The sequence below is a fragment of the Toxorhynchites rutilus genome, chromosome 1 (genome assembly GCF_029784135.1).
Source record: "Toxorhynchites rutilus septentrionalis strain SRP chromosome 1, ASM2978413v1, whole genome shotgun sequence".
In the NCBI taxonomy this organism is placed as follows: domain Eukaryota; kingdom Metazoa; phylum Arthropoda; class Insecta; order Diptera; family Culicidae; genus Toxorhynchites; species Toxorhynchites rutilus.
The window spans coordinates 43497946-43524626 of NC_073744.1; the positions used below are offsets into that span (position 1 = coordinate 43497946).

General features: G+C 36.1%; 2 protein-coding genes across 3 annotated transcripts in view; one reads left to right on the plus strand and one right to left on the minus strand.

Moving 5' to 3' along the window:
* Window positions 1–16872, plus strand: LOC129771421 (leucine-rich melanocyte differentiation-associated protein-like). The gene is made up of 4 exons (XM_055775044.1): window positions 1–688; window positions 5127–5357; window positions 16259–16398; window positions 16458–16872. The coding sequence occupies exons 1-4, from the start codon at window positions 494–496 to the stop codon at window positions 16783–16785; spliced, it is 894 nt and encodes a 297-aa protein (XP_055631019.1). The 5' UTR covers window positions 1–493; the 3' UTR covers window positions 16786–16872.
* Window positions 16787–26681, minus strand: part of LOC129771410 (replication protein A 70 kDa DNA-binding subunit) — a 13621-nt gene continuing 3726 nt past the window's right edge. For both annotated transcript variants that reach the window (XM_055775033.1, XM_055775024.1), the window contains exon 5: window positions 16787–17222. In XM_055775033.1, coding sequence (XP_055631008.1) covers window positions 16914–17222 — 309 coding nt within the window. In that variant the 3' untranslated portion in view covers window positions 16787–16913. The remainder of the gene's footprint in view (window positions 17223–26681) is intronic.

Consider the following 26681-nt stretch of genomic DNA (forward strand, 5'->3'; position numbering starts at 1 on the left):
AAAGTTGCTGTAGATGTGAAACGAACATTCATCGGAATCCTCAATGAATCCAACGAAGCACTCCAAGTGATGGAACTACTAATCGTGACCACGGCGACTGTTTCAGTTCATATTAAATCATTCCCCATTACAAATCGAACGTACCACGGAGAGACAATCCTAACATTGAATAATATTTGCAAGTTTGGTGAAAATTGAATTATTCTATTATCGGCAAAATCCTGCTACACAATCGCGTTGAGCGAGCAGCAAAAACTAAACCTATTTTTTAACTGATAACACAGTCAGTCTTGTCAGTAAAAGTGTAAACGAGACGTTGATTTGTAGTATGGATTTGAAGATCAGTTCAATTCCTTGATGTCCGAAGATCTACGTAAATGAGTCGTTGGGTTTTTGGCAACTCTGAATTTGTGTGTTGTTACATGGAAATGAGTGCTCAGAAACTGGTGATAAATTAAACCGTTTTGTGATGTTAAGGAGTCAAAGATAATCGATGGAAGCTGCGTACGATAGGGATAGTGGACAAAATTTCAGTGCTCGATTAAATCTATACAAATCTGGTGGAAAATACTTTGGCGTCGATAGTGCGTCAACCGAAATCGTCTGTATGAGTTATCAACCTGTGAAAAGAAACGCGATGGATGACATTAACTGGAGCAAAATTATTTACATAGAAGATGAACAGAAGGTAATCATCACAGAATCCATCGCGAGAGAGAGTTTACTGCTGTTTATCAGTTGCGAAGTTCCAGTGTTTTCTCAGTATGAGTATGAGTGTGTGAAATAATAATAATAACAATAACAGTTTGTCGCTATTAAACTCAGATTACCCCTCGCTTTGACTAGATAAGTCGATGTGAGAATTATTTATTTTGTTTTGACGTGGGACTACGTATATATATGGAGGTAAAATGAAAACCTAAACACAGAACAATCAGCAAAATATGAAAGATTTCGAATGCTCTTAACTCGAACATTTCTTAATAGATCTGAACGATATTTGTATCAATTGTTAATGCGTTGTTTCTACGCATTTATCACAATTAATAAAATGTTAGTTTTTATGAGTTGAATAATTGAATAACTGCAAGATGTTAAGCGTTATCTAAACGCCCTACCTGTCACGTTTTGATAGACCCGATTTACGGTTTCCCCAACACAGACTTCAAAACCAAGGAGTCTGTGGAAATCGGAATTGCAAATACATGCAAGTACGGGGTATTTTTGTTCCCACCGAAATGTGTTTCCCTAACACGGTCTTCAAAATCAAGATGTGTGGGGAAATCGGTATTGCAAATACATGTAAGTTGGGGTTATATAATAAATATAACCCACCCATTTTTTTAAAATATGATCAATGCACAAGTAAATAAGCAATGGCGATACTTCAGAAACAGCACCAACGTCAGGTTATGATTCAAATCAAATCCCTTGTTGTCAGTTTCATATGGGATTTCTCATGGATTCATGTGTACACTAAATACCAAAGCTATCAACATTAAAAAAAAACTGAATTCGATTTTTGTAGAATATTCTATAATATAATGGGTGTTTTAAACAGAACTCTATGTTGACAACACTTTCTGATATGTGCGTCATTTTGACAACTGTCGCTTGTTCTGTATTCAGTTTGACATGCTCTGTCATCATGAATATACTGGCATCGAAACAAAAAAAAGCAAATTTATGTGCACAATTTGCTTTTTTACGAAAACCATGGTTCAATTAAAGCAACTAATCACTTCGTCAATTCTACGGTCGACCTAATCGCAATATTCGCCCAAAAGTGGATGTTCCAATTATAAATGAGATAGGTTCTAGTTCCTGTTTCTACTCCATCCCTCTCGTGCGTCCCTTAAAAATAGGAATTCGCGTTGACGGCGGAATGGTGTCGACATCTGGATACGACATTAGTTTGTATGAAGCCAACTATTCTCTATCAGATTAGTCGGCCCTACGGCAGTTTTAAATTGCTAAAATGTGTATGAAATTTTTTTCTTGGCGTTATTTACCTACTACAAGTACGTTTTTCTGACCCTAATTTAAACTATTTTCTATGAATTTTCAAACATTCTCACCAAAACTTACCATAAAATTATCTTTAGACACTATTTTTGTATGATATTTTTTCACTACTTGCAAGCAAAAGTGATTTTCATTTACATAGAGTACTAATTTGATTTGGGAAAAATCAAATTACCAATCATGCCAACTCCCCCATTCCGAAATACGAAGCTCAATGCCGTCAACGCGGATACCATCTGGTCAGAGTTGAAAATCAGGACACATGTCACAGCTACGATTATGACCAAATCTTTATCGATGTTTTGAGATATGCATAAATGGAAATACGTTGTATGTCATTTACACTTCCAGAGTCCAAAATATTTGAATCTATTTTTTTTTTTGTATTATAGTGACTTTCAACACTTTTGGTTGATTCGTCACTTTACTTCCAATTTTTTAAGAATTATGGAAATGAGCATTCAACCCGTGATCTTTAGCGTGAGAGGTATGGATGTTATCACTGCGCCAGATCGTCTCCACTCCTAAATTTATTCATTTAACGTATTTTTCGAACGATCCATGCGGTGAAAATGATCCGGAGGTGATAACTTCTGTTCTGTGCGATAACAGGAGATTTTTGGGCGTGTCATCAAATATCATGCGCAATGGTGCCGGATACTATTCATGGATTTGAAGCTTTTATGATGTATGAAACGCAAGAGTTCTTTTTGCAGCTCCAATCTTCTGAGCGATATGATTTTTACACCACATAATTCAGCATGGATTTAGAAGAGGATTCCAATTGAATATTCTTACAATGTTTCGGTGTTTGCGTATGCTTTTCCAAATCAGATATACCTGTATTGGTTTATTGTGGATTCTAAGCTTCTGTTTCAACAAAATGACACAATGAACATACCGCTACTTGCCACCAATACTTATAAATCACATGTGCAGTACTTGGTCTCATAATCATTAGGCCTCTTTCTGTGAGACAAAGGTGCTTTCGGAGCAATTCGTCGGTAAAATGATACTGCCGTTTAGACATTTCAAAATTTTAGTCTCCAAAAAAAAGTTACAGGAGGGTTGTGGCCGAGAAACGACAGCATATGACGTAGGATTACGTTAAGCTATTATTGCAAATTGATTCTGGATATGTTTGAAAAATTCCAATATTTAACTCTTGGATAATAATTTGATGGCCCTGAAGAGGAGCCTTCAGTTTGGTTGTTGAGTATTCTTTGTTCACTCCACCAGTGCTACAATCTAGTGATTATGGCATAAGGATGATGATTAGTCGTTGGATTGTGCACGATGAAAGATGCCGATTAGGAATGAGATGAAAACTGGGGGAAAGCAAATTGGTCCAATCAAAACGTGAGATTTACCGCAGCAGAAAATCAAACCAAATGTATAACTCAGTGTACATTCCCATATTCGCATTGAATGAGCAACTGGGAGGGTACAGATTGTTTGTGCCAACTGATCAATCAAAACGCGGGATTTTCGTGTAGATAATGCTTGACATTTTTCAACTGTTCTCCACAGTGACGAACCAGCCAAAAAGTGTTGAAAGTCACTATAACACAGAAAAAAATTTCAACTGTTCGATGGTTAGTTTCATAAAATATATAATTTTACTCGTTTTATTAAACAATCAGAGAATCCCTAAATCGATTGATGCAAATATCTCGAAAATCCATCAGCAAATGATTGAGCACTAAGAGCTTGAAATTGGACAATTTTCGCGATGCGGCAGATTTTTCGTTTTTCACTTTGTACCCCAATATGCTCCCGATAGACGTAATCCTACGTCAAAAAATGTTTACTCAAAAACAAAACACCAAAAAAATTAAATTAATTATGATCAGAGCTTGACAATTTCGGAACAAGAAGATGTAAATGATTTTTTACTTCATCTTTTCTCATTACCCGAAATCTTTTTCGATTGTGAGTACTCTCTACTCAAACTGAAACATCGATTCTTCAATTTTGTTCTTTTCTGCTCTCATTTCCTTTGAATGTGATAGCAAACGCTTTCTCTTGAAGATTGAAACTGCACGGATTCATTATCATTTGAATGGGTATGTGAGTTTCAATTTCACATGTAAAAGGACGATCATTGTTTCCAATTTGATGTTTCATTCGGTTTTATTTCTCCAGACTGGATTTTCCTGGACTGTCTTTCAAAAAAAAAAAAAAGAGGAATTAATAGAGGCATACGAGGGCATATTAGTCTTACAACCAGCGGCAGCAACTGATTATGTTGTTGACTTACTACATATCCTTTCACATCGTCATTTTCATTACTTTCAGTGAATACGGCTTGAACTGAAACGAAATTTCCATTCAGGTATAAGACACTTTCATTTTCTTTTTTCGATTTGAAAACTTCATTTCAGTGTGAAAATGAATCAAACGAACGTGAAACGAAACATGGCTGTTCAAAAGTGAAGCGCAATTCTTTTTATAGAGCGTGAAGAGAGACTAGCTCACCTTTAGCCTGCATGAGGTTGCAGCAAATTGAAAGGCGATAGGCTCATTAGTGAGTGGGGATGTGAATTGAAACGAAATTGTAAGGCCCCAATTATGATTCATCAACAAAATTGAATTTTATGAAAATCAGTAATTTATCTAGAATATGAAAACTAAACCAGGAGGCCCCAAAAGCATCTGAAGAATCCCCATTCTGTTGCTCTTACATAATACTATTGCACTTGTAAGAAGAAGTAGTGATAATAGCAGTATAAATTAGCAATAATATTAATCAATTAGGACATCCATGTGAGCGATTTCAAAACGAAGTAAACACTGTCGGTTTCGAAAATGTGTTCGGGGGATTGGTTCCGGCCACTCTGTCATTTTTTAAATAACAGTCTGCCGTTAATTGGGGGGAATATGTAGACTCAATTCAAAAAGCGTTTGTTCAATCAAACAGTACATTTAACTTAAGTTCCACACAGTTTAAGTTTTTTTTTTGTTGAAACCAACCAAGAGTATCATCTTCTATAAGCTGACCAGAATGCGCAGTTAGACCGCAGTTAGATGTGACTGAGATTTAGTATTCAATAATGTATGGAAATTATCATAATACTGCACTCACAAATTGTCACCAACAGCTAATATATTTCGACCAGAAGACTTACAAACTTCCGGAAGCAATTCTCAACCTCTATTCGGACCGCGTCCGGCATTTGGATCTTAGCTACAACAAACTGTCATCGTTTGAATCTCTCGAACTATTCTGCAACCTCGAAGAACTAGTCTTGGATAACAACTACCTAACAGACGACATCATATTCCCCGCCCAGCTTGATCAAGTCAAGCTGCTATCGATTAATAACAATAAGGTAAGATCAAACAAGATTAGAAATTAATGTATTCTAGATTGCTGTGTAAGATACAATACTTTCCTAGAACTTTATTGTTCTTCGTTTGATTTCGTATTTAGGCAGTCATTTTTGGGGAAACATAAACGGTGATCCTGTCTTCCGAGCATTGGTCGTCGTTATTTCGAATGCTAGTGCTTGTGATAGACCCACATACTTCCAAAAATAAATATTAATTCTAAATCGCATCTTGAGATGCAGAAACAGGTGATCTGTCATACACAGAGCATCGACTTCCGACCGAACCGATTTGGCAGGTGAAGGCCATGTTTTGTTATGCACTTAGAGTTCTCTAAACAACGTTATAGCAAACAAACGATATACTACGATCGTTTTTTTCTTCAGATGAAAAAAAATAACAGAAGCGGATGTCGCAAATGCTTACAATGTTTACATCGTGTTATTTAACTATTTGAAACACGGATTTCTGACTCTTATTTAACCATTTGTCTATACATTTTTCGATGGTTTTACTGAAACTCATCTTCAGACAGAATTTTCGTCAAAATTTGAAAAAAAAGCGATAAAACATCGATCGGGCGGTCGAATAGGATCACACCATCTTGATGGCTTGGGTCGCCTTGATTCTTTATCCTCGTTAAATGGGGACTTCGCTCTCATTACATTGACCTCAGAATAAATTTCTAAAAACGAAAACAATAATTGTGAATAAATGCGGCCTTACACTTTTCGTGAGTGCTTGTTTCCGTTGCAGTTGTTTTCCGGAGTGTTTTTTTCCGGGAACCAAAAAATATTTTTGATACAGAATGAAATTATTTTCATTCATAATTTTGGTATCATAATTTTGTTCATTCCACATGGAAAGCCTTTACCATTTTCTCCTAACCAGGCCCCGGCCAAGAGGATATGATCCGCGAGTCAAGATGTATTGCAAAATTAGCTGTCATTGCCAAACTATCAAACTACCCGGTGAGCTCAAGGCAGATCTACGGAACAAGATGCGCCCATTCGCTAATCATATTTAACTGGAAACAATCGTCAAATTCGCGGAAATTCAAATATAGAATACATATTCGAAACAGAAAAGTAAATTTTCATTCATTATTTTTTTATTTTAGAAGTGTGTTAATGTCATCCTGTAAATTCATGGCTGTAAAGTGGTTTTCACATTTTGACCCACCTGGCAGTATGTTAAGCGCGAGTGACAGTGGTCGAAAATTGCATTTTGACATGTTTGACGCTGTCTCGACTATATGTGATTTGATTATATACAATTTTGGACTCGATTATATACAGTTTGGAAAAAAATATTTTTTTAATATTTCAAATATGGCTTATTTCAAGAAGAAATGTAACCTTTCAACTTTAAGGTGAAGTTTAAGTGGCTATCACATGTACATTGGGGTGAAAATCGAAATTTTTGAAGGTTTTGCTTGAATTTTCACCAGGAATTGTTTATATCGATATTGCAGCCAAATTAAGAAAGACAGAAGTTGTACGTCAAAGAACAAATGGTAGAGTGGTTTAAGAACTTAAATTTAATTGATAGATACAATCTTGTTTAATATAATTTTTTAAGGATAAAATTAATAATAACGCATTAAAAATTACCGACTTTTAAGTGTTTCACTCCGAAAATGTTATTAAAATCCACTAAATCAGTTGTTCCACAACTGTATCCTGTATTAAATTTTCTCATCTTTCAAATGAAAGCATCAGAATCGTCTTCCATATCGTACCTTTTAATGTAGAGCTAGTTTGAGGCAACAGAGTCCGAAACAAAAAAAAAGTTCTATAACTCTGTCATTGTTGAAATTCGAACATATGCGTAGGAGGATTTTTTTCTTCAAATATGATCATATATCACCTCCTGAGAGAATCTGGATAAATTTATTTTTTTTCATGTGAGAAAGGTGTTTTCTGACTTTAAGGGGGTGAATCGAGAATCAAATTCCTCTTTTATTCTCAAAAAACGAAAAATACATGCAAAAACACAAATAAAGCAAAAAATGTTTTTGACTCGATTATATACAGTGAAAAGAAATCAAAAACTGTATATAATCGAGTCCGCACTGTATTAGTATATGGATGTCCTAAGGGCGCTACTAACTTGTTGGAAGACGAATCGCTAATGCCGTAAACGCGAAAGTTTGATGTTTAGTGCAAAATGAAAAAAAATACTAGGGGTGCGTTATATGTGTGATACAATCGCAAGTTTACCGTAGGGACCACAGTTGGCTTAGTACTAATGTGTTTGAAGTTGCATCTGAATCAATGTATGGTTGTATAGCGTCCCGCTTTAATCTGTGTTGGCTATGGAATGTTCGGTGTGTAAACTGGGGATAGTGGTAAGCGATCTGCCGGTTTGCTGTATCGGTAAGTGTAGCGGAGTGTTCCACTACAAATGCACACTTCTGAGCAGGCCGACAGCAAAGCTTATCACGGAGAACGTAAATGTTTTTTTCAAATGTAATGACTGTCTATCAGACCAGGGTTGTGGTGAGCAAAGTGATCTTATCTCGGGTGTGCGAAAGGTAGAGAAGGAGGTGATGAAACTATCTTCACTCTCTGACTCGCTTACGGACATGCGAGATCACATTACGGCTCAGCTAGACAGCGCGCTAAAGTGCGGTATGAAAGATTTGAGACAAAATATATGTGAGTCTCTTGAAAAATTGATATGTGAGAGATTGGATTCTATGACAAGTTCATTTTTAACATTTACCGCGCAGAATAATTTAGCTGCAAGGAATGATTCGCTCGATGAACCTGGTGCAATTCCTTCTGAATCGCACCAAAACATTCCTAAACGGAAGAAACGTAAATATCAGAATAATGATAATGATGATGTCATTCTTAATAACATAAGTTTCGCGGATGTAGTCAAAAGTTCAAACAATGCTATTGATAATAATATAAAGAGCAATAGTATCAAGCAAAATAGTCGTAAAACTCAGTCGGTTATTGTAATAAAACCCAAAGAGTCCAAACAAGCTTGCGAGGAAACTCGTAAGCATTTAAAAACAAAACTAGATCCAAAAACACACAAAATTGGGAATTTTAGGAATGGTAGAGATGGCTCCATCATTGTCGAGTGTTCAAATGGAGCCAACATAAATGATGTCAAAAATGATATTGAAAGCAATTTGGGTGAAAATTACCATGCTGTTGTTCCCATATCGGTGCCAAGATTAAAAATTGTGGGCATGAGCGATCAGCATTCCTCCGCCGTTTTCATTGACTATTTAAAGAGTCAAAATGAAAACATCGCAATAAAAGATGTAAAAGTTTTGAAAGTTTTCGAAAATCCACGCTTCACATACAATAAGTATAGCGCTATGATTGAAGTAGATGTTGACACATATAATAATTTACTGAGTGCGAAAAAAAATAAATGTGGGGTTTGATCGGTGCTCCGTAGTTCCCGCGATTAGTGTGTTAAGATGCTTCAAATGCGGAGAATTTGGACATAAGAGCACGGATTGCAAACAAAATTGTGGAACGTGTTCTAGGTGTAGTCAGAAACACAAGACATCTGAGTGCACGTCAACTGTATTGAAATGTGTTAATTGTTTGAAAATGAATAGAGAACGTAAAATGAATTTGGACGTCAACCATGCCGCATTTAGTTCTGAGTGTTTAGTATACAAAAGACTTTATGAATTGAAAAAAGGCAGCTTGCATTTCAATAAATAGCAACCATGTTCCAGAAGAATTGTGAATCAATTTCATGTTCTGTATTTGAATATTGCGGGGTTGTCAACAAACTACGTAGCATTACGTCAGATTGTTGAGGAAAAGCGTCCACTTTTAGTTTTATTATCAGAAACACATATTATTGAAATTGAATCATTTGATCAATATAGTATTCCGGGATACAATGTAGCTGCTTGTTTATCGCATTCTAGACATACTGGCGGTGTTGCTATTTATGTCAAAGAATCAGTTCAATTCAATCTTCGCCTCAACGAAGTTATTGATGGAAACTGGTTTTTGGGCATTACAGTTGAACGTGGCATGAAGATGGGTAATTATGGTGTTTTGTATCATAGCCCCAGCTCAAGTGATCAGCGTTTTGTTGAAATTTTAGAAAACTGGCTCGAAATGTTCCTTGATTCTAGCAAATTAAATATATTAGCTGGTGATTTCAATATCAATTGGCGTGATGACTACAATTCGAACCATCTGAAGCGCTTATCTGATTTCTTCAATTTGAAACAAACAGTAAATGAGTTCACGCGTATTTCCAGGCACAGTAAAACTTTAATTGATCATGTTTATTCCAATTTTGAAACTATTAACACAGTCATTGATACCAATTTGAAAATAACCGATCATGAGACCTTAGTTATCAATATTGTAGATAATTTCGTGCCAAACGACGATTTTGTTAAATTAAAGTGCTGGAGGAAATATTCGAAACATGCTGTTTCGAATCTTGTGATGAGAAGCCTGGATTTTCCATTCGAGGTCGATAATTTAGATGAATCAGCAGCTGTTCTTACTATTACCTTGAAAACGTGTACAAATCAGCTAGTTACGCAAAAGTATGTATCTTTGAAAAACTCGAACAGCTGGTACAATTTGGATCTTTTGCGCCTTAAACGTGAGAGAGACAAATGGTACAACAAATTTCGTAGAACAAATGATGGAAATCACTGGAATATGTACACGATCGCGCGCAATAGATATTCACAATCGATTAAGAAAACTCGTTGTGAATATATTCAGAGGAAGATTGATCAGCATCAAAACAACAGCAAAGAGTTATGGAAAATTTTGAAATCTTTATTGAAACCTAGTAATAGTAAACCGCGGTCCATAGCTTTTCATGGCACACTTGAACAGTCTGAACAGGCTATAGTATCCAAGTTTAATGATTATTTCGTCAATAGTGTTTCATTGATCAATCAGTCCATTGAATTGGTCGATGAACCTGATGAAATAAGACAGCCGGTTGATAGTAATTGTAGATTTGAAAGATTTCACCCAATTACATTAAATGAACTTAGAACTATTTGCTTTTCTTTAGGTAAAACGGCTGGAGTGGATAATGTCAATGCTAGAGTTATTCAAGATTGCTTTCATGACATTGATCACATCTTGCTGGACCTTATTAATAAGTCTTTATTAACTGGGCATGTGCCTCAGGTGTGGAAGGAATCTTTCATAGTTCCTATTCAAAAGGTTGCTGGAACGATTAAAGCCGAAGAGTTTCGTCCCATCAACATGTTGCACACATTAGAGAAAATATTAGAATTAGTTGTTAAAGGCCAGCTGTTGCAATATTTAAATCTCAACGCTTTGCTAATACCAGAACAATCGGGATATCGAGAAGGACATTCCTGTGAAACCGCATTGAACTTGGTGTTAGCAAAATGGAAAGAGAAATTAGAATGTAAAGATACCATCATTGCTGTTTTCTTGGATCTGAAACGCGCTTTCGAGACAATTTCTAGGCCCTTGTTGTTGAATACGATTAAGCGCTTTGGAATTACGAGTACTGCATATAAATGGTTTGAAAGTTATTTGTATGACAGAACTCAACGGACTATTTTTAATGATTCAATTTCCAGTCCCGTAGGGAATAATCTTGGAGTACCTCAGGGAAGTGTATTAGGGCCCCTTCTATTTATTATGTACATCAACGACATGCGACGAGTTTTACGATTTTGTGATATTAACCTTTTTGCAGATGATACTGTGTTATTCATTGCAGCTAATGATTTGAATCAGGTCGTTTTATATTTGAATGGAGATTTGCGTTCTTTAAGTAGATGGTTGAAGTATAAGCAATTGAAGTTGAATATAAATAAAACTAAATTTATGGTAATCTCGCGAAATCGTTCTAATGAAAACGTCTCTATTATAATTGATGATGAGACCATTGATCGCGTTCGGGAGATTAAATATCTTGGCGTGATTATTGATGACAAACTCAAGTTCAATACTCACATTGACAATGTCATCAGGAAAATTGCCAAGAAGTATGGAATCTTATGCCGATTGAAAAACGATTTAACTATGTGCAGTAAAATACAGCTATACAAATCAATCATCTCTCCTCATTTAGACTTTTGTTCTTCCATATTATTTTTAGCCAATGATACACAAATATCGAGATTACAGCGTTTGCAGAATAAAATAATGCGGTTGATTCTAAAATGTAATAGATTCACTTCCTCATCTTTGATGCTGGACGCTCTAAAATGGTTATCCGTGAAGCAAAGAATTGTTTATTTAACTATGGTGTTCATTTTTAAAGTAGTTCACGGTTTGCTGCCTCGATATTTGTGTGATCGAGTTGAAAGAGGAAGTGATTTCCATAGATATAACACTAGAAACGCGAATGAATTAAGAACACCTAATTTCTTGTCATGTGCTTCACAAAACTCGTTGTACTTCAAAGGAATAAATGTTTTCAATTCGATGCCAAGACATATTAAATGCGCAACAACACTTACAGAATTTAAGAGGCACTGTATTTCACACGTGAAAACTGTGTTTTATTAACAGTCGAACGATTTTTTTTTTAATTTTATGACGAAGATTTTTATTGACGAAGTTTTATACGAACGGATAATTAATGTGGACAATTTTTGGTAGTTTGTTTTTCAATGTTTTTGAGTAACCTGACGAAGTTTTTTGAACGGATTATATTATGTAGACTATCTAAAATTTTTTTAAATTATCTTTTTTTTAATTAGTATTGATCTCTATTATGTCTGTCATGATGGACTGGTGATGATGGACTATTTTTATTTTTATTTTGTTGTTTTTATAGTTGTATTAGTTGAAAAAAAAAATAAAAGTAGTCTACAAAAGTTTGAGCGTCGCGCGCGTGCCACAGATATAAAGGATATTAAATTGAAAGATTTTTAAGTGCCGGTCTAGGAAATTTTCGTAAAGGAAATTTTCTCGATTTCTCTGAATGAGGATATTCATTGTCAATCCAAAGCAAGGCTGGCGGTTGGACTTGTGCTCTGGTGGACCCTTTGGCTGCAAGGGCCTCGTCGGGACCGTATCGGCTCTGTGGCGGACATGACTGAGTATTGGCTTGTCTTTGGAAATTGCAATTTTTTTGAACTTATATCTGTGAATAAAATCAGTGCGTTTTTTTTGTGTTTGCTAAACTGATTTCAATGTTGAGAAAAAATAAATAAATTATCTTTTAGATAACTCGTCTTGCTCAAACCTCTGTAGGGGAAGGAGGCGGGACCATCATCATCATCATTTTCAATGAATGAATATATGGAAAGATTTCTGATAAGTCCAAGCAAGTGCAAGTATTGAGCTTCTTTCGTTCATGTACTGCGGAAGCATTTTGAGGTGAAAAATGCTGCAAGTCTGTGGCTTTAGTGTTTGATTTTCATTTGATTCGGATGATTTTTAATTTTTATTCTGAGCCGTTGAATCAACTCCAGGTACCAGGTTTTATCCGTCTTGACATGTTGGAGTAAGTCCTTAATGTTTCCAAACTAGTATAGAAAAAAATTTGAGTCATTTAGAATTGAGAATATGAGTCATGTAGATTATTCATATTTCATTCCGTTTCATTTTTGTGATATAATGCTGGTCTCAGTAAGTCCTCGCATTATAGTCGCTGCTATTCTCCTAGTACTGATATCGTTTTTCGCTGTACAATTCCCATGCTGCTGCAACCCGGAAGTCACTCGCTTAATATGTTCGTCGCCCCATCAGTCATATACAGTAGTCATTCGCTAACGGGACTTTCATCAACTACTTTACCAGGGCGTGCATTAACTGAGCTACAAAGCAGTTATGTATCAATGATAGATCTTCAATTTTTAGTATTGCTTTTGCTGTTTTGTAGCCCTGTTAGCAAGTAAAATTCGATAATTGTGTTGATTTCCCGACCAAGCTAACGAACGCTCACTGTATGGGTGACACTTTCACCGTTGCTTTGATGAAATCTTGTATGAAATTTGAGTGATGCATGAAATCTTGGATCTGATTATTTAGACATTTTTACGTTCGAAAAAAGTCTCGTTAGAACGGATTCGTACGAAACCAATGATACCTTCTCCGAACGTGTTCGAATCAAAACGTTCGAACGAAAGCAGATACGGCCGTGAACGAGAATAAGGGTGAGCATCTCTGATATCGAGATATGTTATGCAAAAAGTCCTCAGCTTTCGAAAAAAAATATAGCCATAAAAACAATAAAAAACGACTACAATCAATAATTACGAAAATTAAATCAATTGTTTTTCCAAGTTCAAAAGTTATGAATATTTTGAAAAAGTCATGTTTGGGAAAAAAAGGGAAAAAATTGATTTTTCGGACCACAAATAAATACGGGTCTAATATTTTGCGATAAAGAACGAAACTACCACTTTTCATGGAATTCTGAGAAGCACTATAACGGTTTGGTTTGGAATGGCTGTATATATATAATTGACTGATAAACCCTGAAGACAATGTTTCTAAAATTCCATAGTCCACAGAAGCTTCCCCTCGAAGTGTTCGGTGCAAACCAACGTTCCAACAAAAACTCCGGTGCAGGAATCGATATCTCTTTGAAAAAAAAAAAACAGCGCAAGTATTCACATTTAATCTGATCGTAGTTGAACTCTTACAATTCAAGAATGAAATTCTCTTCGAGAATTAAAACCTTACATACTACTTGTTTCAATGATAAATATTTACCAGGACCCGAAGAAACACAAAATACCACCGAGAAACAATCAATTTTCTACAAAAATCGGTTGAAACAACACTCGAAGCCGAAACAAGGAGCTGGTTCTAAATTTGGTCGCGTCATTGTATGCTTGAAACGCATTTTTTTAATGAATGACTTTTTTTTCAACTACACTGCCGTTCTACGCATAGCTGTCCCATGTTCCAAAATCAGTAACTGAGAAAACGCATTCAAAGTTTTCCAGCATATTTGTCTACCTGAAGCTTTAAGCATTTCGGTTAAGCAATACACTGGGTTTTTTAAGCAGACAACTATTCAATGAAATGTGAAAAGATCCCCTCATTTAAATCAATCAATCTTGGCTACAGGCTTGAAAATTCATGGTGGGACTCAACATGGGACAATTGAACTTACTGTTGTTTTTTTGAAATATTGGGAACAAACAATAATTTTGTTTGTGTTTTTTCCGAAAGATTATGCATCGTTTTATGAAGAAAGGAGTGATCTGCAATACTTTGCAGAATATTAATCTCGTTGTTATTAGGCATTCTCTAATAAGGTGTACACGTGTTCTTTTAAACTTTTTTTTATTTGTTTGAGAATTAGTTCGTTCTTCCAAACCAGAAATGAGTACATCAACCCTGCTGAAAACTTGACATAAAATTCTTGTACTTGAACTGATTTATTTGATATGAATCTACAAAAAAAATATGGTGGAACAGTGAATAGAATGAATAGAATATCAACATGGGACAATTGAGCTTGATGTTGTTTTTTTTAAAGTTGGGAAAAAACTATAACTTTTTTTTGTGTTTTTTGGAAAGCTAGGCATAAAAACATAGTTTTATGAAGAAAAGTGAAAATTGTCAAAAAGTAACATGGAACAACTATGTTACTAAATTTTTTAAATAATGAAAATATATTATAAGTAGATTGAAGCACTGGATTGGATTATTTTTTCTCAAAGTTTTGTCACTATCTTTTTTTTGCGTGAGTAGTGGTCTTAATGTTTTGTCCGAAACTGTAGTTGCCATTAGTTCACTTTTAAGTTCACTGTATTGCGCCGTTGCTCATGTAAAAATCTATGCTCCTTTGCTTATGCAAAAAACAAAACAATATTTCTAGGGCAGCGAAAAAACTGTGTTTTTTAACATATTAAGGACCGACCTTTTTGGTGCAAACTTGTATGCTTCATTTGTTCGGATTCCACGAATGAGATCGTTTTCTTCGGTGTGAATGAGACGAAGGCGAGCCATCGGTAGGCCTTGTTAGATTCTTGGCAAACCAAGGATTTAACCATCCAGTGTAGAAAACATGGGTTATTTCTTGATCCATCCGTGATAGACGGAAAACGAAACACGAGAAAACTCGTGAGCTGTCCGCAATATGTTAATATAGAGTTTCGAAGAAAAAAAAATTAAATTTGAATTGTACACATTAGATCCTAAATAGTACGTTTACCGTGAAAAACTTATCAATTTGTTGCATTTTCGACGAATTCAAACAGAACTTTCTACCGGCGCTCTTAAATCGTGGTTTCGTTACATAAAAATGACTCCCAAATAATTATCGTACATGTGTAGCAGCCCAAAAAAAAAGGATCATAGCCAGATACCTTTAAAAGTTTTTGGTTAAGTAAAATGTTGAAATAATATTCCAAGTATAGCGAAAAAATGTTTTTTTGTGGGTGACAATATAGTTGCCACGGCCGTAAAAGGGATTAAATGATCAATGTCTTTACACCCGCAACGTTTAACTGCTATCTGAGATGATGCTGCCAACTTCTAAGACGAGTTGGCATGAAATTCGTCACATAAAGATTTTTAGCCGGCATTCTGAATTAAAATCCGTCACGAGGTGCGATCAGCTCCGGAAATTCGGAATATCTTTGGTGTTACACTTTAAATGAACGAATAAATCTAACTGCAATGATCGCAGTGCAATCTTTGCGCTCTGTATTAATCATACAAAGAATAAAGAGATGCTCCCTCCTGGATGTAGCACGTGAAAATAAAACAAACGAGATATCTAATCAATACGGTTGTCATAACATGACCTTTCGAATAAATGATTATGTCGAGCAACGAACATTTAGCTATCGTAACTTCGTCCTGATACATGTTGCTCTTATCAAAATCCAGGTCTGCTTCAGCGGTGCAGTGTTCTTCGAATCATTGTGCAGTGAACGCATATCGACAATAAGCAGCTACTAACAGAGAACGTGTATGTCTACTTCCAGTTTGAAAACCTAGATTTACTTCTCACGAAGTTATCTCTCTGCTTCCCGAACCTGGAATACTTAAGCTTGCTTGGGAATCCCGCCTGCCCATGCCATTTTCTGAACCTCAAATATTCGGAGTACGACTATCTAAAATATCGGTAATTTATACGTTTACATTCCCGTTTACGTTTATTCTCTAACGTTTCTTCTTCCCCAGGCTGTACATAATTCGATACCTACCCCGACTCCATATCCTCGATGCGCAGCGCGTAAAAAAGATGGAACGTGATTTTGTACGAAGCCAACAGCTGCAGGAATACGAAGAGGAAGAATCAGGCAGTCGGACCGGAAACACACTTAAGCATTTCTATGCGAACCTAAGCAACAGGCTGGGCGTACGTCGCAAAGAGCCACCGGTCTACCATCCGTTGCCGGAAAACATCCGCGAAGCTGGTGACCATCGGGGAGCTTACGGCAAATGTCGCTATCGTTACGTCGGCGCTCAGTCTGAGGGGAACCGGTTTATACTGAATACGGATTTATGAGTACGTTTTACGTTTGCAGATACTGCTGCTTTTATTTCGTTTGGTAATGATGATAATAGGAATAAACATAACATATAGAAATATAGAGTTTATGATTTGTTGATACAAAAATAGAAAGAAATCAGAATTTAATTCTTGCCGATTCCAGTTAATGTTTGGATATTCTTGATAAGATACGCGTTGTATTCCTGGTGCCTGACGGGAGTCGCTGCTACTGCCGTAGTTTTGTTGCGTCGTTGATCCCCATATGTTTCGACTTTAGTGCGGAGCTTGAAAATGAAGCTTTTGAAGCTGATGGTCGAAAAGATTTTCTCTGCTTCCTCCTTGTTGTATTCAAGTGACTCTCCTATTTCTTGTGAAGATTTACCAAGCATCTGTTCTGCTAGGTCGGTGAAAACGGTGATCCATCGGTTTGAAGTCCAATCGCCAATAAGCATCTAGTAAAGAAGAAATGATATATGTTACGAAAACGCACCCATATATTCGTAGGGTGGCCACTCAATGTCAATTTTGAATTCCCGCATTTGTTCCGCGTGATTTCACGAAATTCCCGACTCTCAAAAATGAAAATTCAATAATAAGTATACAAATTAAACACAAATGTCTGCATAACTATAGAATTATTCAAGCAAATGAAACCAAATTAGGCATATTGAGGTTTTAGGGTGCAATAAATGTTTCTATGGTAATTAGACTCTCCACTCCTCTCTCTAAGGAGGGCTACCATACAAATGAAACACAATTTTTTTCATTACTCGAAAACTATTCAAGCAAATGGAACCAAATTAAGCATTTGGAAGTTTTAGGGTGCAATAATTTTTTTTACGGTAATTAGACACTCCACCCCTCTCTCTAAGGGCTGCCACACAAATGAAAGACAAATTTCTGCATAACTCGAAAACTAATCAAGCTAACGCAGCCAAATTTGGCATGGGAAGGTTTTAGGGGTCACGAAACGTTTCTATGGTGAATAGACACTCCTCCCCTCTCTCTGTGGGAGGGGGAGCTGCTGAAGCATACATTTCTGCATAAGTCAAGAACTAATCAAGCAAACTGAACCAAATTTGGTATGTGGAGGTTTTAGGGGGCAAGAAACATTTTTAAGGTGGTTCAACACTCCTCCCACCTTTCTAAGGGAGGGCTGCCATAGAAATGAAAGATAAATTTCTGCATAACTCGAGATCTAATCAATCAAATGGAACCAAATTAGGCAAATGATGATTTTAGGGAGCAATAAATATTTTTATGGTGGTTTGACAATCCTTTCCCTTCTCTAAAGGGGGGAAGGGGGGAAGGTGCTGAACAACTCGAGAACTAATTAAACAAACGGAATCAAACTTAGCATATAGAGGTTTTAGGGACCGATAAACATTTCTATGGTAGTTCGACACGTCTCCCCCCTCTCTAAAGGGGGGTTCTCATACAAATGAAACACAAACTTCTGCATAACTCGAGAAATAATCAAGCAAATAGAGCCAAATTTAGGATGTGAGGGATTTTGGGTACGAGAAATGTTTCTACAGGGTGAGCCATTTAAAGTGGAAGCATCTGGCAACCCCATAACTTTTGACAGAGATGTCAGATTAACAAATGTCATACCGCGTTGGAAGCGTCATTTCAGTACAATTTTAACCATGAAACAATACACACCTAAACAACGCGCTGAAATTGTTCAGCTGTACATTCAAAATAACTTCTCAATTGTGTTAACTAAACGTGCGTGGAAAAATAAAAATAAAGTTAAAACATCGCCTGGAGACAACACTATACGTCGATTATATGCCAAATTTATATCGTCTGGTAGTGTTGGTAATGCTATCGGTGTTGGTAATGTTGATAAAGTCATCGGCCCGTACTTCTTTGAAAACGAAAATGGAGCAACGGTAACCGTGAATGGGGAGCGTTATCGGACAATTATAACCGATTTTTTATTGCCATTTGTTCGTGAAAATGAATTGGACAATTACTGGTTCCAACAGGACGGCGCTACATGCCATACAGCGGCTGCCACGACCAAATTATTGCGCGAAATGTTCCCCGGAAGATTAATATCGAAAAAAAATATTTAAATTCCACTTCTTTACTTTGCTATTGCAAAAACAAATCCTTCCACTTTAAATGGCCCACCCTGTATGATAGTATGACACCTTTTACTCCTCTGGAAAAAAGATGGGGGTCCCATAAAAATAATGCACATATTTCAACCAAACATGACAATTAAAAATTTTCGGAAAACTCTGAAGGAAAATGGGAAAATTCGAAAAAATCAATTCACATGTGTTCTACAATTACATATTGACGAGCGTTGTTAGTCCATTTGATGTTTGCGGTAACAAAATTGAACTTCGTTCAAAAGTGGAAATAGACTTTAATGTGATAAAACGCACTCCTATATCGTCTTCTATCTATACAAAAAAAAATTGATCGCCGAATGTGTTGATAAGAGCAAAACTCGAGAGAGGAATTGTCCGATTTAGGGCTGTCTTCATTCTATCATATTTTCTGTATCAAACATTTATTCCATGTAACGGAGAAACATTTGCAAGTGGATGTAAAATATTGCACAAGAATTGTGTCTGAAAATAATTTGGTATTATAATGGCGAGTATTGGTGGAGTACTGAAATTTTATAGTAAAAAATAATTTTAAAGGGTAGATTAGAAGATCAATCAATGGACAATTCTGCGATTGGACCTATGAACGTGCGCTTAGTAAGAAAGCGTGGATATAATGATGATGGTCCCGCCTCCTTCCCCTACAGAGGTTTGAGCAAGACGAGTTATCTAAAAGATAATTTATTTATTTTTTCTCAACATTGAAATCAGTTTAGCAAACACAAAAAAAACGCACTGATTTTATTCACAGATATAAGTTCAAAAAAATTGCAATTTCCAAAGACAAGCCAATACTCAGTCATGTCCGCCACAGAGCCGATACGGTCCCGACGAGGCCCTTGCAGCCAAGTGGTCCACCAGAGCACAAGTCCAACCGCCAGCCTTGCTTTGGATTGACAATGAATATCCTCATTCAGAGAAATCGAGAAAATTTCCTTTACGAAAATTTCCTAGACTGGCACTTAAAAATCTTTCAATTTAATATCCTTTATATCTGTGGCACGCGCGCGACGCTCAAACTTTTGTAGACTACTTTTACTTTTTTTTTTCAACTAATACAACTATAAAAACAACAAAATAAAAATAAAAATAGTCCATCATCACCAGTCCATCATGACAGACATAATAGAGATCAATACTAATTAAAAAAAAGATAATTTAAAAATTTTTTAGATAGTCTACATAATATAATCCGTTCAAAAAACTTCGTCAGGTTACTCAAAAACATTGAAAAACAAACTACCAAAAATTGTCCACATTAATTATCCGTTCGTATAAAACTTCGTCAATAAAAATCTTCGTCATAAAATTAAAAAAAAAAAAAAATCGTTCGACTGTTAATAAAACACAGTTTTCACGTGTGAAATACAGTGCCTCTTAAATTCTGTAAGTGTTGTTGCGCATTTAATATGTCTTGGCATCGAATTGAAAACATTTATTCCTTTGAAGTACAACGAATTTTGTGAAGCACATGACAAGAAATTAGGTGTTCTTAATTCATTCGCGTTTCTAGTGTTATATCTATGGAAATCACTTCCTCTTTCAACTCGATCACACAAATATCGAGGCAGCAAACCGTGAACTACTTTAAAAATGAACACCATAGTTAAATAAACAATTCTTTGCTTCACGGATAACCATTTTAGAGCGTCCAGCATCAAAGATGAGGAAGTGAATCTATTACATTTTAGAATCAACCGCATTATTTTATTCTGCAAACGCTGTAATCTCGATATTTGTGTATCATTGGCTAAAAATAATATGGAAGAACAAAAGTCTAAATGAGGAGAGATGATTGATTTGTATAGCTGTATTTTACTGCACATAGTTAAATCGTTTTTCAATCGGCATAAGATTCCATACTTCTTGGCAATTTTCCTGATGACATTGTCAATGTGAGTATTGAACTTGAGTTTGTCATCAATAATCACGCCAAGATATTTAATCTCCCGAACGCGATCAATGGTCTCATCATCAATTATAATAGAGACGTTTTCATTAGAACGATTTCGCGAGATTACCATAAATTTAGTTTTATTTATATTCAACTTCAATTGCTTATACTTCAACCATCTACTTAAAGAACGCAAATCTCCATTCAAATATAAAACGACCTGATTCAAATCATTAGCTGCAATGAATAACACAGTATCATCTGCAAAAAGGTTAATATCACAAAATCGTAAAACTCGTCGCATGTCGTTGATGTACATAATAAATAGAAGGGGCCCTAATACACTTCCCTGAGGTACTCCAAGATTATTCCCTACGGGACTGGAAATTGAATCATTAAAAATAGTCCGTTGAGTTCTGTCATACAAATAACTTTCAAACCATTTATATGCAGTACTCGTAATTCCAAAGCGCTTAATCGTATTCAACAACAAGGGCCTAGAAATTGTCTCGAAAGCGCGTTTCAGATCCAAGAAAACAGCAATGATGGTATCTTTACATTCTAATTTCTCTTTCCATTTTGCTAACACCAAGTTCAATGCGGTTTCACAGGAATGTCCTTCTCGATATCCCGATTGTTCTGGTATTAGCAAAGCGTTGAGATTTAAATATTGCAACAGCTGGCCTTTAACAACTAATTCTAATATTTTCTCTAATGTGTGCAACATGTTGATGGGACGAAACTCTTCGGCTTTAATCGTTCCAGCAACCTTTTGAATAGGAACTATGAAAGATTCCTTCCACACCTGAGGCACATGCCCAGTTAATAAAGATTTATTAATAAGGTCCAGCAAGATGTGATCAATGACATGAAAGCAATCTTGAATAACTCTAGCATTGACATTATCCACTCCAGCCGTTTTACCTAAAGAAAAGCAAATAGTTCTAAGTTCATTTAATGTAATTGGGTGAAATCTTTCAAATCTACAATTACTATCAACCGGCTGTCTTATTTCATCAGGTTCATCGACCAATTCAATGGACTGATTGATCAATGAAACACTATTGACGAAATAATCATTAAACTTGGATACTATAGCCTGTTCAGACTGTTCAAGTGTGCCATGAAAAGCTATGGACCGCGGTTTACTATTACTAGGTTTCAATAAAGATTTCAAAATTTTCCATAACTCTTTGCTGTTGTTTTGATGCTGATCAATCTTCCTCTGAATATATTCACAACGAGTTTTCTTAATCGATTGTGAATATCTATTGCGCGCGATCGTGTACATATTCCAGTGATTTCCATCATTTGTTCTACGAAATTTGTTGTACCATTTGTCTCTCTCACGTTTAAGGCGCAAAAGATCCAAATTGTACCAGCTGTTCGAGTTTTTCAAAGATACATACTTTTGCGTAACTAGCTGATTTGTACACGTTTTCAAGGTAATAGTAAGAACAGCTGCTGATTCATCTAAATTATCGACCTCGAATGGAAAATCCAGGCTTCTCATCACAAGATTCGAAACAGCATGTTTCGAATATTTCCTCCAGCACTTTAATTTAACAAAATCGTCGTTTGGCACGAAATTATCTACAATATTGATAACTAAGGTCTCATGATCGGTTATTTTCAAATTGGTATCAATGACTGTGTTAATAGTTTCAAAATTGGAATAAACATGATCAATTAAAGTTTTACTGTGCCTGGAAATACGCGTGAACTCATTTACTGTTTGTTTCAAATTGAAGAAATCAGATAAGCGCTTCAGATGGTTCGAATTGTAGTCATCACGCCAATTGATATTGAAATCACCAGCTAATATATTTAATTTGCTAGAATCAAGGAACATTTCGAGCCAGTTTTCTAAAATTTCAACAAAACGCTGATCACTTGAGCTGGGGCTATGATACAAAACACCATAATTACCCATCTTCATGCCACGTTCAACTGTAATGCCCAAAAACCAGTTTCCATCAATAACTTCGTTGAGGCGAAGATTGAATTGAACTGATTCTTTGACATAAATAGCAACACCTCCAGTATGTCTAGAATGCGATAAACAAGCAGCTACATTGTATCCCGGAATACTATATTGATCAAATGATTCAATTTCAATAATATGTGTTTCTGATAATAAAACTAAAAGTGGACGCTTTTCCTCAACAATCTGACGTAATGCTACGTAGTTTGTTGACAACCCCGCAATATTCAAATACAGAACATGAAATTGATTCACAATTCTTCTGGAACATGGTTGCTATTTATTGAAATGCAAGCTGCCTTTTTTCAATTCATAAAGTCTTTTGTATACTAAACACTCAGAACTAAATGCGGCATGGTTGACGTCCAAATTCATTTTACGTTCTCTATTCATTTTCAAACAATTAACACATTTCAATACAGTTGACGTGCACTCAGATGTCTTGTGTTTCTGACTACACCTAGAACACGTTCCACAATTTTGTTTGCAATCCGTGCTCTTATGTCCAAATTCTCCGCATTTGAAGCATCTTAACACACTAATCGCGGGAACTACGGAGCACCGATCAAACCCCACATTTATTTTTTTCGCACTCAGTAAATTATTATATGTGTCAACATCTACTTCAATCATAGCGCTATACTTATTGTATGTGAAGCGTGGATTTTCGAAAACTTTCAAAACTTTTACATCTTTTATTGCGATGTTTTCATTTTGACTCTTTAAATAGTCAATGAAAACGGCGGAGGAATGCTGATCGCTCATGCCCACAATTTTTAATCTTGGCACCGATATGGGAACAACAGCATGGTAATTTTCACCCAAATTGCTTTCAATATCATTTTTGACATCATTTATGTTGGCTCCATTTGAACACTCGACAATGATGGAGCCATCTCTACCATTCCTAAAATTCCCAATTTTGTGTGTTTTTGGATCTAGTTTTGTTTTTAAATGCTTACGAGTTTCCTCGCAAGCTTGTTTGGACTCTTTGGGTTTTATTACAATAACCGACTGAGTTTTACGACTATTTTGCTTGATACTATTGCTCTTTATATTATTATCAATAGCATTGTTTGAACTTTTGACTACATCCGCGAAACTTATGTTATTAAGAATGACATCATCATTATCATTATTCTGATATTTACGTTTCTTCCGTTTAGGAATGTTTTGGTGCGATTCAGAAGGAATTGCACCAGGTTCATCGAGCGAATCATTCCTTGCAGCTAAATTATTCTGCGCGGTAAATGTTAAAAATGAACTTGTCATAGAATCCAATCTCTCACATATCAATTTTTCAAGAGACTCACATATATTTTGTCTCAAATCTTTCATACCGCACTTTAGCGCGCTGTCTAGCTGAGCCGTAATGTGATCTCGCATGTCCGTAAGCGAGTCAGAGAGTGAAGATAGTTTCATCACCTCCTTCTCTACCTTTCGCACACCCGAGATAAGATCACTTTGCTCACCACAACCCTGGTCTGATAGACAGTCATTACATTTGAAAAAAACATTTACGTTCTCCGTGATAAGCTTTGCTGTCGGCCTGCTCAGAAGTGTGCATTTGTAGTGGAACACTCCGCTACACTTACCGATACAGCAAACCGGCAGATCGCTTACCACTATCCCCAGTTTACACACCGAACATTCCATAGCCAACACAGATTAAAGCGGGACGCTATACAACCATACAGAGAAGAGAAATAAAGAAAGAATAAACCGCCACGGCTGCTATACAAGAAAAACAGCACGCCGGGGCCGGCTGAAAAAGGCAAAATTAAACAAGAATCGGTTGTTGTAGGCAACCGTTCTCCTACTTATCCTGATTTCTCAACAAAAAGGGCACGCGAACGAAGACTTCTTTCGCTGCACAGGGCAATATTTCACACTAAATATTCATAAACTATCACAGCACAAAACACAATACTATGTCCACCATGATAATTCTCCTGATTCACCTATTATATATGATAACTAAAAATAAATTTTTGTCGGGTCAGCTAGTATTGTATAAAAACACAATGATGGTCAATTGAGGGTCCTGAGTAGGGTTGCCAATAATATTTTTCAAAAAACTGGAAGATTGCTCTTTAAAAAAACTGGAAGAAAACTGGATCAAACCGTTTTATTTTAAAAAGATCGGCTTTTATGATTTTTTGCCCATTTCAATAATTGAAAAATAGAACTTTCTTCGAAGCGTCGTGTTGTATTTATATGTAGTTCATTAAACGGCGAAATGAACAATTAATAAATCGTATCATTCGAGTAGATCAAAATGTCGTTTCCCACTACTCGAACATTATTGTGAGACAATATTTGTTATTGCTTCGTCTCCATCATGTCATGTCATGCCCAGATTAATTGAGGTACATGGGGTCACGGAATCTAACTCCAACCTTCTGTTCTTTTTCTTCTAACGCGAATTTTGATTTCTGTAGTGTTCCTTTTGGCTATATTCGTTGCTATGATTAATTCTCGAGAAATTTAGAAATTTGTGTTTCATTTGTATGGCAGCCCCCTCTTAGTCAGGGGGGAGGGGTATCAAACTGTCACGAAAACCTTCCCCGGCCCCAAAAACCCCTACATACCAATTTTCATGTCGATAGGTTCAGTAGTTACCGAGTCCTTAAGAATCAGACAGACAGACAGGCTCTATTTATATATATATATATATATATATATATATATATATATATATATATATATATATATATATATATATATATATATATATATATATATATATATATATATATAGATAAAATGGTGAAACTGAAGCACACATATAAAAAACTGGATAAAACTGTATGATATTTTAAAAACCTGGAAGATTTCAGGATTTAACTGTTTGACTGGACCGAGAGAAAAAAAAACTGGAAGAATCCAGTTTAAACTGGAACATTGGCAATGCTGGTCCTGAGTTATGAACTCAGCTGACTCTCTGAGCAGCTGTACCACGGGCAGAAGGTAGAAAGGGTACATTTGCGTGATCATCGCTCACTCATATACCTTCGGGAAGTGAATCTTGCGCAAAGGAATTGCTGAATTCCCCACTGCCGAAAGCGATCGTGAACATCGCACAGAAAAGCGGCGATCAACAAGGCGAAAGCCTGTTATTCTGCGGAACATGATCAGTACGAAATCGACTACCATAGAACCAACAATAAATGTTAAATATTGTATCGGGTGTTATATATGCAATATATGTGATATTGTGAAATATAAAAATAGTAATTGTAAATAATATATGTAGTGCAGTGGATTAAATGTACAGTGTTTACCAGTGCAATGAACGAAAGAAACTTTGATGTTTGTGCTGGTCGTTTAGCCGTTTTGTGTTTGCTGTCAGCATTACGTGAAGTGCAGTTGGTGTGTTTTTGTTTACCGACTGCAATTTTTAGTGGAGAAAAAGATTTCCTCAAGCAGTGTTAGGTGCTGGAAAATTAGTGGACTATTGAAGTTGGCCAGCCACCCAACACATTTGTTTGGCGAAAATAGAAATTAAATGGTCGAATAATAACATTGCATCGTAAGTCCCACCTCTTTGTGATTCTACCGCGATGAGATTTTCTAACTGCGAAGCAAAGCTCAACCACTATTCCAGCAGAACCACCAATGTCAACACCAGCAGCAGAACCTCCACCACTTATTTTGTCAGCAACCGGGAAGCAGTAGCAGCAGCTAACGAGATTTATGTTTCCTGGCATTCAACGGCATACCGTCACTCATCGTTTTAGTATAAGCGATCCGGCCCACAGAGATGATATTGATGCAAAAATGCCTGTGGCTGCATTCAGTTTGCCTAGACGAGTGCAAGAGCAAAATAAGGACGCAATTTTCGATACAAGACAGTTTGTTCTTGCGAGAACAAGAATGAATCCATTGCACAATGGTCCAGGAG